The sequence below is a fragment of the Urocampus carinirostris genome, chromosome 5 (genome assembly GCF_059441175.1).
Source record: "Urocampus carinirostris isolate Australia breed hairy pipefish chromosome 5, RoL_Ucar_1.0, whole genome shotgun sequence".
NCBI lineage: Eukaryota > Metazoa > Chordata > Actinopteri > Syngnathiformes > Syngnathidae > Urocampus > Urocampus carinirostris.
The window spans coordinates 2,014,761-2,033,403 of NC_142353.1; the positions used below are offsets into that span (position 1 = coordinate 2,014,761).

The window sequence follows — 18,643 nt, forward strand, 5'->3', positions numbered from 1 at the left end:
TAGATCATCAAGATAAAGGAGCTAGATTCAAGGTTGGTTGAAAAGAAGGAGTGATTAGACGTAAACTGTGGTAACTAGTAGTGATGTTAATTCCAAATCGAGCTATTTCAGATGTTTTTTTGTTTTTAAAGGGACAGTGTGTAATATTTAGTGCTTCCTAGTGGAACAAAAGATTTGCATTGCCTTGTTGTCCCATAACCTATTTTTTTCAAATTGCTAACAATTTGATTACTTCCTTCAGAGTCCACAATTCACCTAAACATAATATAAAGTAAGTTACAGTACTCCACTACAAATTTACATCAATCCATGCCACTGGTGTCAGACTTTTTGTTCCCCACTGTAAGGTAAATACGTCCTGGAAATTCAGTCAGAATCAACATCCCACCTCCGGCCTCTAGGAAATGACCTCAACATCAAAAAGGGCAGATAAAAAGTCCAAGCCAGAAACAAAAACAGCGAGCAGCTGTAATGAGCTATCCGCCAGGCTCCAGTGTGTACAGAGCAAGGCCAGGTGGTGTGACACACATATGACTGTGATTAGGGGGGCTTTTGGGAGAAGGCTTGTTTTAGGCCAACCAGGACATTTTGATCCAACTGTTTGTGGTAGTCAGGATCCCCGCTCGTCTTTAATATCTCAGCATGGGTTGGAGTGTGCTTATGGCTAAGAAGCATGGGTGTAACTAACATGTTTTGGGGGGTGCTCAAGCGCCCCCAAATTCAACTCCAGCACCCCCAAAATAATAATTTTTTTTAAAAACTCTATTTTTCTTATTAAAAGACAGGATGTACTTAAATATGATGAAAAATGCCAAATGTTTTTCTAAAAAAAGTCAAACAAAAAGAATTAACAACGCTGCATGGGAAATACTTCACTGCCTTGCAATGGTTCAGTCCATTTGATTCCTAGACCGCTGCTTTGTCGTATCTTTGTAGTAATTGAAATTTTGTGATATATGTGTAGTATTTCTCCAGTGTTTTATAATATTACTGTACTTTTATTTTGTAATATTTTGTAGTGTTGATGGTGTCATAATAGTCTGTAATAATAGTTTGCAATAGCCTTTGATTTGTGCAGCCCTTTGAGACTCTGTGATTAAGGGCTATACAAATAAACATGACTTGACTTGACTAGTGTTCCTGCTATTGTAAAATTTCAGTATTGCCATGGTATAAATATGGAGTATATCTGTAGTACCGGTACTTTGTAGTAATACTATAGTTTTATTTTTTTAGTATTACTGTCATTATCATTCTGTAGAAGTATATTTGTAGTATTTCTGTCGTAATATTAATGTACAAGTAGTTTTGTATTAAAGTATTAATGCAGCGGTATTTTTGTAGTATTTCTGTAAAAGTATTTTTGAAGTATTTCCATTCTAGTATCTTTGTAGCAGGCAGCACGGCGGGGCAGTGGTTAGCGCGTGTGCGGCACAGTTCTGAGGTCGTGGGAACCTCCTGAGTGGGTTCAAATCCAGCTCCCGGCCTTACTGTGCGGACTTTGTATGTTCTCCCCATGCTTGCGTGGGTTTCCTCCGGGCACTCCGTTTTTCCTCCCACATTCCAAAAACATGCATTTCAGGTGAATTGGCCGGTCCAAATTGTCCCTAGGTGTGACTGAGCGAGTGAGTTGTCTGTCCCCGTGTGCCCTGCGAGTGGCTGGCAACCAGTCCAGGGTGTCCCCTGCCCACTGCCCGATGATTGCTGGGATGGGCTCCAGCACACCCGCGACCCTACTGAGGATAAGCGGTGCAGCTGATGAGATGAGATCTTTGTAGCAATTTAGTATTTTATTAATATTACTGTAGTTATATTTTTGTAGAATTTCTGTAGTAATAATTTTGTAATAATATTTTTTTATCATAGTATTTTTGTAGATTTTCAATAGTATTTTATTTTTCTTATCAGATTGAGGTCCCTGTTTTTGAACACTAAATTTGATATTTAGTTTTGTATTTTTGTTGGACACGCAAATGGACAATGGAAACAAGGTTGGCATATCTTTTTTTATTAGTAATACTGCCACTATGTATTGACCATTTTTGCTTGGCGGGCCAGGTAAAAAAGAATGATGAGCCGTATGTGGACCGTGAGCTGTAGTTTTCCCACCCCTGCTCTGGGTGCCCAGCACTCCTAAGCTCTCTAAAATTGCCCCAGCTTAGAAGGATCATGTGCATATGGACTATGACACAATTGCAAAAAGATAAAACCAAATCGGAATTTTACTGCTGCAAACGAAAGGCCCTACATTCTTTACTCAAGCACTCACACAGCCCTTAACTAAACACCAAGATCCATAAATCTTATTTTCCTCAGCACATCTCCTTAAAATGTGAAACAGGGAGAATTGTGGAGACCTCTGTTCCTATTTTCTAAACGTTTGGGGCAACAGCTTTGTCTGGACTCTGACTGGACTATTTAAATGCTTCGTGATATCAGCAAGGAGAAAACAAGCAAACTCAGCGGCCTGGTCAAAAGGATAAGGAATGAAGGGGAAACGGAAGCCATTCTTTTCCCCGGCTGATGGTGATTGTATTGGAATACAAGCACCTGTCAGCCTCTAACAATGACCACAGAGGCCGACGGACAGGATGGAGGACGTCACAGGACAGTACTTTGTTTTCTCCCTGGGCCTAGTAAACTTTGCAACTTAGCAAACTTGTTTGTACTACATCCTCAAATAAACATTTATTTAGTGATATAATAAACATAGAAAAAGTGGTCAACATATACGCAGGCGTGTTTTGATAGGTGAAAAGGTTATTCATCATTCCATACTAAAAGAAAATGGGAAAAGGAGATGGATTTAAAAATAACAGCTGACAAGTGGTAGAACAGATGTAACACACAGCGCACATCCACGAGCTCCCGGATTATTAGGGAATTCAACTAGAAGAACCTGGTCATATTTTTTACTACCCCCAAAATTAAGAGATGTTTTCTGGAGGTTCAACAACCATGCTGGAGCATATGCAGAGAGAAAGACGTTGATCATTGGACAAATTATGGTTTAAAGACCTTTGTGGGATACGGGATACCCAAAACATTTAATGTGTTCTATTCAGGAATCTAATAGAAGAAATCTTACAAAGAAAAAGGTAAATACCTGGTAACAACTCTTCTAAAAGCTAGCTAAAAAAGTAATAACAAGATTATGGTAGTGGGTGTACACTGTGGAAAAAATATTTGTAATGGAGAGGATCACATTTTGAGTAAGACTACAGGACAAACAATTCATGGACAAATAGACTGTACTTGAAATAATCACTCGAACATGGAAGATTCTAATCAATACCGCAATGTTTTCTTGTTTTGTTTATTTACCTTATTTTTTTATTATTCTTTCCACCTTTGTTTTTTTGTTTGTATGTTAAAAAAAACGGAATCGAAATTAAGTAAAAAAGAGAATACAAGAAAAGGTTAATTCATTGACCCTGTCATTGAAATGTATCCCTCCTTCAAGGTGAACTTTATTCTACTCAGTAGCTCTTTTTTCATATCGACAAAAAGTCGCGGCATTTGTGCGTCCTTGCAAGTTTTTTTGGAAATGGAGATATCGACTAAAGACCTGCTAGAGTGAAACCTGACAACAAACATCTGATAAAACCCTGAAAAAAACTGCCACCTTATCTTGTAAAGGTTGCCTTTATCAATTTAAAAATGTGCCGCTATTTCTGTGCTTTTTACCTCTCTGTCCTTGAGCTTCATGGCTAGGACCAGCTGATTCCGATGGTTGGTCAAAGCTTCGCGGTAGTTTCCCTTGGAGAAGAATGCTGAGCCTAAATTCCCATGGGCACGACATTCTCCTGCCTGGTCACCTGGAGATAAAAATTTGATTTATCATTCTCAGAACAGCAGGTGATTATAAATCAGACTATATAGCCCAACATTAGCTGTGTTAAAACACTGTATAACACTTAACCCCTTAAGGTTCCTGTAAAATCTGCGTAAAATCCCAATCCAAGACGTACTTGAAATAAAATGAATGCTGTTCTTAAACTGTTTGAAGAATGTGGACTGTTTTTGGTCTGTTTTGAAAGGTAAGACCCTGGAGTTTTGTCCCGGACTGAAATAATCACTGCAAGTGCTAATAGCATTGCGTAATCTGTGTCGTGACCGGAACAGTCAGTGGACCCAAATGCGTAACGTTTCACACAATGCTTTATTGAGGAATTAAGGAAGTCAGGCGAGGAGAAAAAAACAGCGATCCGGTGCTCGCTGGGCAGGAGGAGCAGGAAGCCCTCGCGAACGAAGCGTGGTTGGAGATCGGAAGCAAGTCGGGCCGCCGGGCCGGGAGACGGAGCGTGGTCGGAGATTGGGACAAGTCAGGTAACCAGAGATGATCGGGAAGCCAGGGACACACGAGCAGAAAGCATGAACAGGTCGGGAACAGAACGAGAGCCAGAGTCAAAAATGCTTCCCTTGCCTGTGCGGAAGTTCGCCGACGGACTGACAAGGAGTGAACGAAAATGACGTGTTTAAATAGGAGGACAACTAATTAGGAAACGAGTGGCAGCTGGGGTTGAACGGGTGAGCGCAGGTGAGGGCAAGTGGCAAATCATGACAAATCTGACTTGAAATACACAGAAATAGAAGGTTTTTATATATATATATATATATATATATATATATATATATATATATATATATATATATATATATATATATATATACATATATATATATATATATATATATATATATATATATATATATATACAAAACTCAATTCCAATGAAGTTGGGAAAGTGTGTTAATTGCAAATAAAAATTGATCCAAGTAAATTGCAAATTCTTTTCAACCCATATTTAAATGAATGCACAGCAAAGACAACATATTTATTGTCTTCACTCATAAACTTTATTGTTTTGGGAGAAAATCATCAACTCTGTAATTTGATGACAGCAACACGTGCCAAAATAGTTGGGACAGGTGTCAATAACTACTCAGAAAGTGGATGAATGGAAATCAACCAACTATTTGCAGGTGAACAGATGAATTAGCAACAGGTGAGAGTTGTTACTGGGTATAAAAAAGGGAGACCCGAACAAGCTAAGTCATTCACATGCAAGGATGGGGCGAGGTTCACCTCTTTGTGAACAACTGCGTGAGCAAATTGTTGAACAGTTTAAAAACAACATTCCTCAAAGTACAATTGCAAGGAATTTAGGGATATCATCATCTACAGTCCATAATATTGTGAAAAGGTTCAGGGAATCTGGAGAAATCACTGTGCGTAAACGGCATGGCCGTAAACCATTATTGAATGCCCGTGACCTCCGAGCCCTCAAGCGGTACTGCATTAAGAACCGACATCAATGTGTAAAGGACATCACCACATGGGCTCAGGAACACTTTGGAAAACCACTGTCAGTCAATACAGTTCGACGCTATATCCGTAAGTGTGGGTTAAAACTTTATGTTGCAAAGCGTAAGCCATTCATCAACAACATCCAGAAACGCCGCAGGGTTCTCTGGGCCCGAGCCCATCTAAAATGGACTGATACAAAGTGGAAAAGTGTTCTGTGGTCTGATGAGTCAGTTTTCCAAATTGTGTTTGGAAATTGTGGACGTCGTGTCCTCCGGTCCAAAGAAGAACAGAACCACCCAGACTGTTATGCACGCAAAGTGCAAAAGCCAGCATCTGTGATGGTATGGGGGTGCATGAGTGGCCAAGGAATGGGTAACCTGCACATCTGTGAAGGCACCATTAATGCAGAAAAGTACATTCAGGTTTTGGAACAAAGTATGTTGCCATCCAAACAGAATCTTTACCATGGGCGCCCTTGCTTCTTCCAGCAGGATAATGCCAAGCCACACACTGCACGTCTCACGACAGCGTGGCTTCGTAGTAAGAGGGTGCGGGTGCTTGACTGGCCTGCCTGCAGTCCTGACCTGTCTCCCATTGAAAATGTGTGGCGCATTATAAAGCGCAGAATAAGACAAAGGAGACCCCGGACTGTTGAACAGCTGAAGCTGTACATAAAGCAAGAATGGGAAAGGATTCCACTATCAACGATTCAACAACTAGTCTCCTCACTTCCTAAACGTTTATTGAGTGTTATTAAAAGGAAAGGTGATGTAACACAATGGTGAAGAAGCCCCTTTCCCAACTACTTTGGCACTTGTTGCAATTATAAAATTCTAAGTTTATCATTATTTGCTTATGGAAATAAAGTTTATGAGTTTGAACATGGATAATCTTGTCTTTGTGGTGTATTCATTTAAATATGGGTTAGAAAAGGTTTGCAAGTCATTCTATTCTAATTTTACTGACATTTTAAACTTTTTCCCAACTTCAATGGAATTGACTTTTGTATATACATTTACATATATTATAGATAAATATATAGCGCATGTGCGGGACAGTTCTGAGGTCATGTGATCGAACCTCCTGTGTGGAGTTTGCATGTTCTTGCTTGTGTGGGTTTCCCCCGGGAACTCCACATTCCAAAAACATGCATGTTAGATTAATTGGCCGGTCCAAATTGTCCCTAGGTGTGAATGAGCGAGTGACTCGTCTGTCTCTCTGTGCCCTGCGACTGGCTGGCAACCAGTTCAGTGTGTCGCCCACTGCCCGGAGATGGCTGGCATGGGCTCCAGCCATCCCCGCGACCCTAATGGGGCTAAGCGGTGCAGATAATGGATGGATATATATATATATATATATATATATATATATATATATATATATATATATATATATATATATATATATATATATATATATATATATATATATATATGATCTCATCTCATTAGCTGTACCGCTTATCCTCAGCCAATCACAGGGCACACAGGGACAGACAACTCATTCGCTCATTCACACCTAGGGACAATTTGGATCGGCCAATTCACCTGAAATGCATGTTTTTGGAACGTGGGAGGAAACCGGAGTGCCCGGAGGAAACCCACGCAAGCACGAGGAGAACATACAAACTCCGCACAGGAAGTCTGGAGCTGGATTTGAACCCACGACAGGTTCCCATGAAATGAACTGTGCCGCACAAGCGCTAACCACTGCGCCGCCGTGCTGCCCATATATATATATATATATATATATATATATATATATATATTATTTTTTTGTTTTTTTTATTGAAGGAAGAAAAAGGGTTGCGCTCACGATCCGGCGATTGCTGGAAGTGGAAAGCTGGTCGCTCCGAACGCAGAAGTGGCACTTCCGTTGCGAGCGATAGCGGTGTCGGGAGCCGAAAAAAACAGGTCAGTAGCCGGGACCGGAGAGCAAAATTGTGGTCGCAATCAGCAACGAGTCGAAAGCCAGGAGAGGAGAGTAGACGTGGTCGAGATCAAAACCGATCGTAGCGGGAGACAAACAGGAGCAAAGAACGGGACAGGCGGACCGACAAAAGGGGACTGACAGGACAGAGTTTAAATACTGACAGGGGGCCAAACTGTCAACAAGCTGCAGCTGGCGCCACACGGGCGGGGCCAATTGGGCGCCATGGCAACAGTAACAGAGAGTGGTGTCAATCAAAGGTTAAGAGCCTACCTACCAATCTGGCAATACTTTTAAAAGTCTGTTTATTTTCAAAGCCAAGTTTTGGAGCTAAACAAACGGATTATTACAAGGAACCTCCAACAGATTAGATATGCTTTCAGACTGATTTTTTTTATTTTATTTTCTTACCTGTCGCCATTATTGTGTGTTTTGGAGTAAATATTTTACACAGTTCGATACACTGGATAGTCCTGGATTCAAGTATTCAATTTTTGCAAAATATCAACTAATTTATAGTTCATCATGGATTTATAGTTTTTGGTGTCCCTTGTTGATATGTTTATCAACGGCCGGCAGAATGTTAAAGGGTAAATGAAAAAACACGGTTTCCGTGGCAGCTTTATCAGGCCAATTTAAACTGCATAATTTGACCCACCTATTATAGCAAATAAATCATGCTATCCATTAAATTCAATTCTTCAATCTCCATCCCTCTTACCTAAGGTCTTGGCTACCTCCAGGTCCTGCTGCATGAAGCCAGTGCTCTTCTCGGTATTGCCCAGAGACCAGTGGGCGCTGCTGAGGGCCGAAAAGACAGAGCCACGGAGCTTGAGGCTGCAGGTTCCGATCTTCAAAGCTGCTTCCAGAACTACAACAGAAGCTGTGTGGTGGCCAGCTGTCAGCAGCTCCTGGCCGATCACAGACACCACCACAAAGGGACTCTTATCCAGCTTCATCTTTTGCAGCTGTTGATAAGTTGGCTCTAAAGACTCTGCAGGTAGAGCACAATGCGACCAGAATTAGAAGCAGTACGTGAAAAAATGACATAAGTACAATCTTGTGCTGACATGCTGATTGACAACAATATCTATTTTTGTTACATATTTATAAGGTATTTGTTACACGTTTTCTGAATATTTTTAAGGGATTGCTGTTGATAGATGAAAAGACTAATATTCCACCTATGCATTCGCGTGTGTCATGCTCGGTGTTGGGCACCTTACATCAAATAAGTATTTAGTCATAGTTACTCACTACTTCTTCCAAAACGTAATGGAGTTAGGGACTGAGTTGAAAGTAACTAATTACCAGGGAAAGTAATTATGTTACTTTAAAAATAAGTCGTTGTATGTCAAAGAATTTGACATTTTTTGAACAGTATTTAAGACAGTGAAGTAAAGAAGAACAAGCAGGTGATATAGAACCTTCTAATATGCATTGCACCTCATCAGCAACAGATGTATCTTACGCTTGGAGTGCAACATGAATAAACAGTTCAGAATATAATAAAATAACAATCATCAGTAGACAAAATAAAGAGAGTTTGATAAATAAAATTAAACCCTTACAACCTGAGACACCTGGTTAAGTAGATAAAGCCTACTGTACCTCAATCTGTAATATGTAGAACAAATCACAATCTGAAGTGAGACAACTACACAAGTATTATACCACTCTACTTATATTATTTTCACACAACAAAAGTAAACAGTTCAACAACATAAAGTGCGTTCAACACTGCATTGTAGAATAAATAAATCAGACCCTCACCACCTAAGGCAACTGGTCAAGTAGAAAGCTGCAACTGCACTTCAAATATTTTGTTTACAACTAAAGTCAACAGTTAAACAATATAAAGTGACTATCTAACCCTTTTTTCTATCTTTCTCACTCTTTCTCATCTCTCCATCTGTCTTTATCTTAACTCTCACTCTATCTTCGATAGCTGTCAAGACTTCTCTCAGTGCGGAATGAGCAGCAGTTTTGGAACAATTAGTGATGTAAAACGCAGGAACCACTGAGAAAGAATCCAACACAAGTTTCCCCTAATGATACGTTAAGTCTTGTGAATTAAATAGCGCTCTTACTCGTGATATTACGAAAGGACATTCCCCATTGAGTGATGTCATCAAACACGCATTATTTTGCGTTATTGTAGATGGCTACTGTGTTAGCTTGAATGAAATCCGAGTTCATGTTTGCATGTTTCCAGTGAATAAATATGCCAAAAGGCTGACGGGGGAAGACCCGCTTATCTATGCTGATTTCTACTAGAAAAAGTAACGCATTGCTTTTGGCAGTCTGTAACGGAAACGGCGTTGTTACAGTAAAAAAGTAATTAGACAGATAAAATAAAATAACGCCGTTACGTAACAGTGATATTTATAACGGCATTATTCCCAACACTGTCACCAGGGTTCCTAAAGCTTAAGGCAAATTAAATTCCAGACTTTTAAAGTTTTTAAAGTTAGGAATAATTGTTAATTTAAAGATTAAAGACCAAGACAACAAAAAAACATGTATTTCTTGCAGAAAATACATCATGCCTCTTACACCTGGCACAGCTTTTAGCCATGGCAAAAAATGTACACTTTCCCATGGTCCAAAGTTTTATGTGATATGTGGGTAGACCTTAGACCAATTAAGTCAAGTTAATTGAGAAAATACTGGATGTAGTACACAAGTCACAAAAAATAGTAATGCAGGGCCAACCCATCAAGGTGACCTTTAAAGAGGTTGAAATCACGCACAATGGCATAAATCAATGTTGGGCCACCAGGGATTGGGGATTCACGGCCCCATCAGCTTGCATGCCCTCTGGCAGACATCAGCATCGAACAAGTGGATCAGAGGTTGCTTTGACCAACACAGCTTTTGTTTTAATTGCTTCTGACACATATATAACAATGTGAGTATGGAGAAGAATTGAATATCTTCCCTCCAAGCTGGGCGTGTGCGCAATTGCGCACTTGGCCAGACTTTCTCGGCACACTAAAAAAATCTATTCTGCACGTAAAAAGCAGGGTTCGAATATGCAAAATGTATTCAAGAGCATATTCAGCCAGAATTACAGCACATGCAGGCAAAAACAACACGACCTCTGCTGTGTTTTAAGCTCAGTATTTGGAAGTCAATGTCAGCACTAGATTGAGGGAAAAAAAGCAAGCATGTAAGTGAGCTCAAGTTCTTGCACCAAGTAAGGGAGGAGGGGGACTAAAGAGGCAGTGAGGGAGAATGGAGGAGGTCGCTTTTTTATGATTGTTGTATTTTTTTCATCATTACTACAATGAACTATAAAGGAACAATACTGGTTTACTTGAATTATCACCTGCAGTTAAACTACATACCTAGGTGACTTTTGTTACCTATGTGCCTACAAAAATGTTGCCATGCAAATATCTGTCTTTGAGAGAAGTGGATTTTTCAGATCAGCTTACAAAAAAAAGCACGTTATTTGCTGATGTTGAGCAAAAGGCAATGTAACTGTCTTAAATGTTTTTTTTAATGTGCCTTTGGAGAAAAACATCATAAAACACCAAATTAACGTTGAATCATTTAGGCTCTAAAACGGCTCTTAGGATTGTTTTTGTTTCTTAAATTTATACAAAATGACTAAATAAGGGCAAAATAAAAAATAAAAAATAAAAAAATAAAATAAAAAAGAGACAGAAGAAAAATAATAGGCAAAATGATAAAAGATGAGAAAAAAAGTAAAAAGCAAGGAAAAAAAATTTAAAAAAATCAGGAAGCAAAAACGAAGAAGCTACAAAAATGAGAAAAGAAAGTAAAAATACAAGAAAAAGAAAACTATCCATCCATTATCTGCACTGCTTATCCTCAGTAGGGTCGCGACGGTGCTGGAGCCCATTCCAGCCATCCTCGGGCAGTGGGCAGGGGACACCCTGAACTGGTTGCCAGCCAGTCACAGGGCACACAGGGACAGACAATTCGCTCGCTCATTCACACCTAGGGACAATTTGGACCGGCCAACCTAACATGCATGTTTTTTGAAATGTGGGAGGAAACCGGAGTGCCTGCAGGACTGACGTTGCTTACCGTTATTCCAAGTGACACTCACAGACTTAATGTGATTGCTCAAGCCTGTGGAAGCTTACAGGGAACATTGAAGATTAGCATCAGTTTCTTTAGTATTGAGTTCTACTGCAGGGTTTGGGAACCTGTATGAGTCATGAAAGCAAAATATATTGACTGTTTTTCTGAGAGCCACATATTATATTTTACAACAAAATTCAACAAAACTGCAGAATCATCTCTCAAGACAAAATCCATCATTCAGCACGTTTTATTTTACTATGTAACTGTCAGAACCAGAACAGGATCAGGACCCAATCGCGTAACGTTCTCACACAAGCCTTTATTTTACGGGAAATGGGGAGTCATGCACGTTAGGTAGCCGGTCTGGCGTGGAAAGACCGGAAGCCAGAGAACGACGAGACCGATTCCATTTGCCCGAGTTGATATCAGACAGAATGGGTCGATACCAGACAGGAAGTGACGGACAGTATAGATAACGGATCAGGATATCGAATATACGTTCCGTATAATAAACAGGACAAAAACAGACGGAAACTAAACTGGAACCCGAAATTAAACAGGACAACAATAAACGGGAACAATACTGGACTGGAGATATCACAGGAAAACAGGACCAAGTCAGAACCCATATATACACGTACACATATATATATATATTATATATATATATATATAATATATATATATATATGCTCGTTTGGTCAAAAAGGTTCTTCACCCATGGACTACAGAATGACGGACATTTTGAAATTGAAGACAAAGGTGCTGGTGTAAAATTTAGTTTTGGTTAGGAGTCCAGACTACAATAAATGTTCCATTGTACATAGGTCAACATTACTACCACTAATGCATTTCTGCATCAGTATACATTTGGTAAGAAGAGCCTACTCAGAGTATTGGAAAATGCCCAACCATTCATGAAGCCTTGCGAGGATGCAAATTCACTGACAAACACATACTCTATAACAGGGATGTCAAACTCAATTGCACAAAGGGCCAAAATTCAAAACACACTTAAGGTCACGGGCCAACCAGGATAAACATTTATTGAACACACTTAAACTGAATGTTTTTGGATGTAATTTAGCTTTGGTTTGGCCTGGCGTGTATCTGAACAGGATCAATGGCTCAAGTTTTGAACTAGATGGAGAAAATTTGCATGCAATTAAATTTGTCTCTGAGCCATAGGTACTCATAGAAAGAGCCATATCTGGCTCGCGAGCTATAGGTTCCCGACCCCTGGTATATAGTATAGTATACGTCATATATGAAGGAATAGGTACAGTGACTAAAACGTCAGAGAATGATGCCCAGGGATGAGACGGCGTTGTTCATATTGACGGACAATAATGTAAAATGGTCTTGCGGGCCGGATATGATTACACGGCGGGCCGGATGTGGCCCGCGGGCCAGGAGTTTGACACATGTGCTCTATAAGATGCAACTGAAGAAGGTGAAGAACATCACTGCTGTGGAGGTACTCAGCGTGATGTCATGCTTGCAGTGAGAGGTGGCATATAAAAAACCCATTTGTGGTTTGTAATTGCCTTTAGAAGTGAGACAGAGCCACACTATAAATTAAACATGTAATGAGTCCTTAAGGGAAAAATGGTGTCATGACTGAGGTATTCTTGAACAGGTAGTTATGACTACACCCAAGTGTGTTGTTATGCATGAAGACAGGTGTTAAAACATCCCACACGGGAATGAAAGCAGTCAAGTTCTAAAGCTTTATAGCTTTTACGAAGACAATTCAACACCCATGACATAGTAGTGTCATGGCCAGCATGAAGCAGATCAGCTAATTGCGTGTGTGCTACTTAAGGCTGGGTTGTGGGTTTTGCGGGTGCTGGCTCATTACACATTTTCCGTTCTGTTATGCCCTGTCCTGTTTAGTTTGAGTTGGAGGAAACCTGTACTTGCCCATTCTGAGTGTAAGAATGTTTTTGTTCTGTTTTGTCCCGGAGTTTTGGACGACTTTTATTTTGTTAAATAAAAGTTATGATTGTCAACGCAATTGAGTTCTCCCTTCCTGCCTCCGTTCTGGTCCGGTCCACCTCGTGACAAGTAGTGTGTATAATAGGATTTGGGAACCTATTGCTCTCTTTTCAAGAGTACGTATGGCTCGGAGACAAAATTGTTTCCATGCAGTTCAAAATTGGCGTGAGTGAAGCCTATTGTAGCACGTGAAGGCGAACCAACGCTGGGACTAAAGGTAAAATTAGGCGTAAAAAATCCAGCCCAAACCGACTAGGTCGGCAGGTATTAAAGCCCGAACCAGCCCAACCCAACTGATTAACTTCATTTGAGGGACTGGATCCGAAGTAAACTAGACAATTTGGCACGTACTTCAGAGCCGAAGTGAGCGCTACGGCACAAAAGTGACTTCTCCAGCTGAAGTCTGCGAGGACCAGAAGTGCAGCACCAAAGTACAGTGTTTGGCCTCAAAGAGCGCACTTTAGCGCTGAAGTATGTATGGCACTAAGGTGCAGCGCCAAAGTTTGTTACTAAAGTAAAAGTAGTTACTTCAGAATAATATCACACAGAACTAAACAGAACTTAAAAGTAAAAAAAATAACAAGTGAGATTACAGACCAAGCACAACTTAATGATTGACTTTTACTGCCGGATTTGGCCCTGGTTCAGGTTCGGTTAAGGTATTACCTTTATGGTACCACCCACTATATATATGGGGCACATTTTTAACTACAGTTCACAGTCAAAGTGTCACACCCAAAAATTGTTTTGGCTGTATGTTGCTAAGGAATGCTTTATATGGAAGGTCATCAAATAATCCATGTTCACTGTTGAGACACCTTATAATGAAAATCCGCAGAAAAAACTGAAGATACTCCAAAACGCCAGAAAAGCACCCTGAGCAATTATATTATTAGTGTCATGATTACTGATTCAGGGCACCAGTGGATGCCCCGTTGGCGCCAACAGCCACGTGACCTGATTGGCTGTTGGACTCCCATCTTCCGAAAGACCGTCTGCGCACCTATGATCTCAGCTAAGCAAGCTTTTGTACCCTCTGATATTATCCTGCCCTGTTTTCCTGCCTGATAACTGTTGCTGACCTTTTTCTGGACCCGTTTCTGCTTTTGCTCCTCCGTCCCGGCCATCGACCTGTTTGCCCTGTTTCCTGCCTGATACCTGTTGCCGACCCCTTTCCTGGACCCGTTTCTCTTTTGCTCCTCTGCCCGGGCCATCGACCTGTTTTTATCGCTGTCAACGACTACCCTCGCTGGAGACGGAAGTGCGACTTCCGCGTTCCTGCCATCTGCTACCCGTGACCGACGATCATCGGATCGTGGATGCAAGCACTGCTTTCTTTGTAAGGGCTGGTCACACAGACATTTGCGGCTGAATCACGGCCAGAAGTTTCTGCCTGTGAGGCGGACGCTATTGGACGCTTTGAGATCGCCATACAGACGAGATACAGCGGTGCTTAACACGCAGTCGGAAATTCGCGTGCGGGTGGCAGCGCGAAAGAGTTTTGCGCTGCTCAATTCTTCAGAGCGCGGGTACACAGCCTTTCACGAGCGTATCCAGGCTGAACCACGGCCAGAAATCTCGGCCGTGAAGCAGACACTGTTGGGCGCTGTTGGACGTTTTGAGACCGCCATATATAAGAGATACAGCAGTGCTTTACTCGCGGTCGGAAATTCACACGCGGTTGGCCACGCGCAAAACTTTTGAGCTGCTCAAAAGTTTGAGCACGTGTTAAACCGCGTGCCGCACACGTGGTCAAAACGAGGTAATGACGCGGAAATGACGCGGAACGACGTGCTCTGGCCGCGGCCAGGGCGTGGTTACACATGGGTAGGACGGGAAATTTCAGCGGGTAATCGTGGGTGGAGCATGGTAATAGCATGTTCTGCGCCTGTATCGCGGTGTTATTACGTGAAATTAGCGTGTTACGCGTGTGACGGTCAAACGCCTTTCTCCGCGTATAAACAGCGCGAATGCCGAGCACACGTCAGTTGTGTTTGAGACGTCAAGGGGGTGAATATGGATCCCCGTCAGCGTAGTGACCTCGTCTTAATCCATTTTTATTTCTTGACATTTATTTTCAAGAAAATAAAATAAAAATGATGCCATAGCTTGAAATCTTGATCTTCACGGGACTGTGTCTTGTGCGGTTATGATTTCTACAGCCCGGTGCCGAGATTTGCATCCCCTCGCTACTACAACCACTTTTACCTCGTTTTATCTCACTTTTAGGGAATGTAATGGCGAACATATAACCAAAACCACTTCGTCTTGCATTTGTTGGAAATGTAATACAACTTAAACCATTCCGTCTTTGTTTTTGTTGTGAACGTAATCGAACGGTAAATCCTCCCCCCCTCGCGTGAACGCGCATTCTGCTGCGCTTCCAACAAAAGCGATCGTATTCTATATAAAACGCTTATTAAAACAATAAAGCGAGCTAATTATAACAATTGGGAGATCCTAGTCTATACAACGCGTTTATTTAAACAATAAAGTGCGATCGTATTCTACAAAATGCGTTTGTTAACGCGGATGAAAAAGTCAAAAGCGATCGCAGCAGAGCAGAATGTGCGTTCACGCGAGGGGGTGGGGGGTGGGGGTGTTGCGTAGGAGTCGGATTTGGGCACAACACCGGCTCGGGAGCTTTTATACCCGTGGTCCACACGAGAAAATGACGCAGAAATGACGCGATGAGGAAGCGGAACAGTCGCCGGCGTCTGTTTTGCGGGCATACCACCGATGAACAGCGGGTTGGCCAATTTTGCGCATTTTCCATCGCGGGCAACCACGGGCAAAAAAAAAACGCAACATTTTAGCCGTGATTCAGCCGCAAATGTCTGTGTGACCGGCCCCTAAATAAAAACTGAGTGAAACAAACGCTATTGGGTCCCGTCTCTGTTCCTGGTCTGTGACAATTAGTTGACATTTGGGACCCAAGACTTTTATTCCTTTGCTCACCAAGATACATTTCTATCACCGTTACAAAATTTGTGGTATGGTGCAGGCTCATTTATGACAGTTAGGTTATCACCGAGATATTACATGATCTCAAGGTGATTGTTTTAGGCAAGGGAAAATCCCTGCTTTGAGACAAAAGGATCACTTGAACACCTCTAAGCCAAGATCGTGGCAAAGTCCAGTTAAAAGATCAATAACATCAGCAACATTTAACAAGAATGTTAAACTGAGCTTGTGTCAGAACCAGAACAGATGGTAGACCAAAACGCGTAACCTTTCACAACAAACTTTATTGCGGAAGCTGAGAAGTCAGGTACGGGAAAGCAAGCACCAGCAATGCGGCGATCGCTGGGCAGGAGGAGCAGGGAGCTCACGGGAGCGTGGTCGATGGGCAGAAACGAGTTGAGTAGCCGGGATGGGAGATAAGAGCGTGGTCGGTGGGAAAAACTGAGTTGAGTAGCCAGGGCGGGAGATTGGAGCGTGATCGAAGGAAGGAAAAAGTCAGGGAGCCGGGGACGATCGGAAAGCCAGGGGCAGACGAGCAGGATACAGATAAGGATGGGACAGACGGGAGCCAGAGTCAAATGTTGCTTGCCTTGCATGAGCGGAGGTTCTTTGACGGACTGACAAGGAGTGAATGGAAGCGTTGAGTTTAAATAGGAGGGGAACCAATCAGACAACGAGCAGCAGCTGGTGCCAAACGAGCGGGCACAGGTGAGGTCAATGGGTAATCGTGACAGCTTGATTATGCTGCGTAGAAAAAAGGTGGCAGAAATCATTTCCACGGGGTCTTGCATAAGGATGTAAAAGCAACTTTAAAAAAATCAAATTATAAGTCACCCCCACCTGCTATTGTCTTGTCGGAAACTTAACTCAAATTAAACGAAGGAATATTGAATATTATATATTTATTTTTAATATACTGGAAACCCAAAAGACTGAGCTGTAGAATATCTTCCTCTTATTAAACATGTTTTGAAAGCAATACAGTTTAATTAAAGTGTCTTCACAAAATTGAGATTCACGAGTATTCTCAGCATTCTTGACTAAGATTAAATACAAATTAAAACAACACATGTAACAAAAATAGGTGGACTTTATTGGTGGGTGTGTCATTTCAGGTGTCATTAAAAAGTTGCTAGTAGAATATGTTCTCTATTAAATGTGTTATCTAAGTCCAACTGTGTTCAAAGAGCCCTTATAATTCTTTTCCTGACTATGCCTATCTGCTTTTAAGGCTATCTTACTTTTAGGAAAGCTGTTTAGGCCACGGAATACATTAAATAGAAGGAAGGACTGACAAGGAGTGAATGGCACTAAGGTGCAGCGCCGAAGTTTGTTACTAAATAACTTCCTGCCCCACATTTTTTTTTGTAATTGTTAGTGTAGCAGGAGCAGGGTTGGGTAGGGTTACTTTAACTGGATTACTTTCAATTACCTTTGGATTACTCCAATACCAAATATGCTAATAAAAGACAAAAGAAAATAAATATGAATAAAATTATGACTCACATCACGTCTCTGGGTGTAAGAATAGAATAGAATAGAATAGAAGAATAGAATATACCTTTATTGTCATTGTTACAAAATGGGTTAACATATTGTGACAACGAAATTGGGCATGACACTCCAGTTTTACACATTCACAATGAGGTATGAGCCAAGAAGATAAAGGAACAGAGAAGATAAGGTTATAAAACAATGATATGAGCGATATGAGCGTGTGAGGATTTTGTCCTTAAACACACTTTCCAAATTCATTTTAGGATTGTGCTGCACTGGATGCATTGCTATTTTAAAATCTAGACACAAAAATGGGCAAACTACAGCCAAGGGGCGACATACATTCAGGAATTGTAATCCGGCCCACCAAACGAAAACTGCAAAAGTATAATGCTAACATCCAATAAAAATCTGTCATTCATTGTTGGTGCCTTTATTATCGTCAGTGTCCCTTCATGTGCCCCTATAATTTTATATAATTTTCATTGTGCTTATGGCCAACATTCAAATACATTGCAGTGAAAATGTATTTGCCCCCTTCCTGATCCCTGTAATTTTTGCATATTTATCACTAACAAAGGTTTCAGATCATCAAACCAATTTTAATATCACACAGAGACAACCCAAGGAAATACAAAATGCTGTTTTTAAATGATGATTCCATTTATTAAGGCACTCAAAAAATATGGCCCCTACGTTAAAAGTAATTACCCCATGCATGCGAGTTGGGCCACCTTTGGCAGCGATACTAGAAATCAAATGTTAACCATAACTTGTCTGTCTCAATGTTTTTGAGGATTAGTTGCCCACTCTTCTTTGCAAAATTTTATATTGGAGGGTTTTCGAGCATGAACTACCTGTTTCAGGTCACACCACAGCAGTCTT

General features: G+C 41.1%; 1 protein-coding gene across 6 annotated transcripts in view; it reads right to left on the reverse strand.

Annotated features, from left to right (window-relative positions):
• LOC148364953 (tetratricopeptide repeat protein 28-like) overlaps positions 1–18,643 on the reverse strand; it is a 298,161-nt gene that overhangs the window by 176,398 nt on the left and 103,120 nt on the right. For 5 of the 6 annotated variants that reach the window (XM_088335313.1, XM_088335309.1, XM_088335310.1 and 2 more), the window contains exons 3-4: positions 7,962–8,234; positions 3,688–3,818 (exon numbers count right to left, since the gene is read on the reverse strand). In XM_088335313.1, the coding sequence (XP_088191439.1) occupies positions 3,688–3,818; positions 7,962–8,234 (404 nt within the window). Of the gene's footprint in view, positions 1–3,687; positions 3,819–7,961; positions 8,235–18,643 lie in introns of those variants that run through there. The other variant, XM_088335314.1, reaches the window with a different exon arrangement.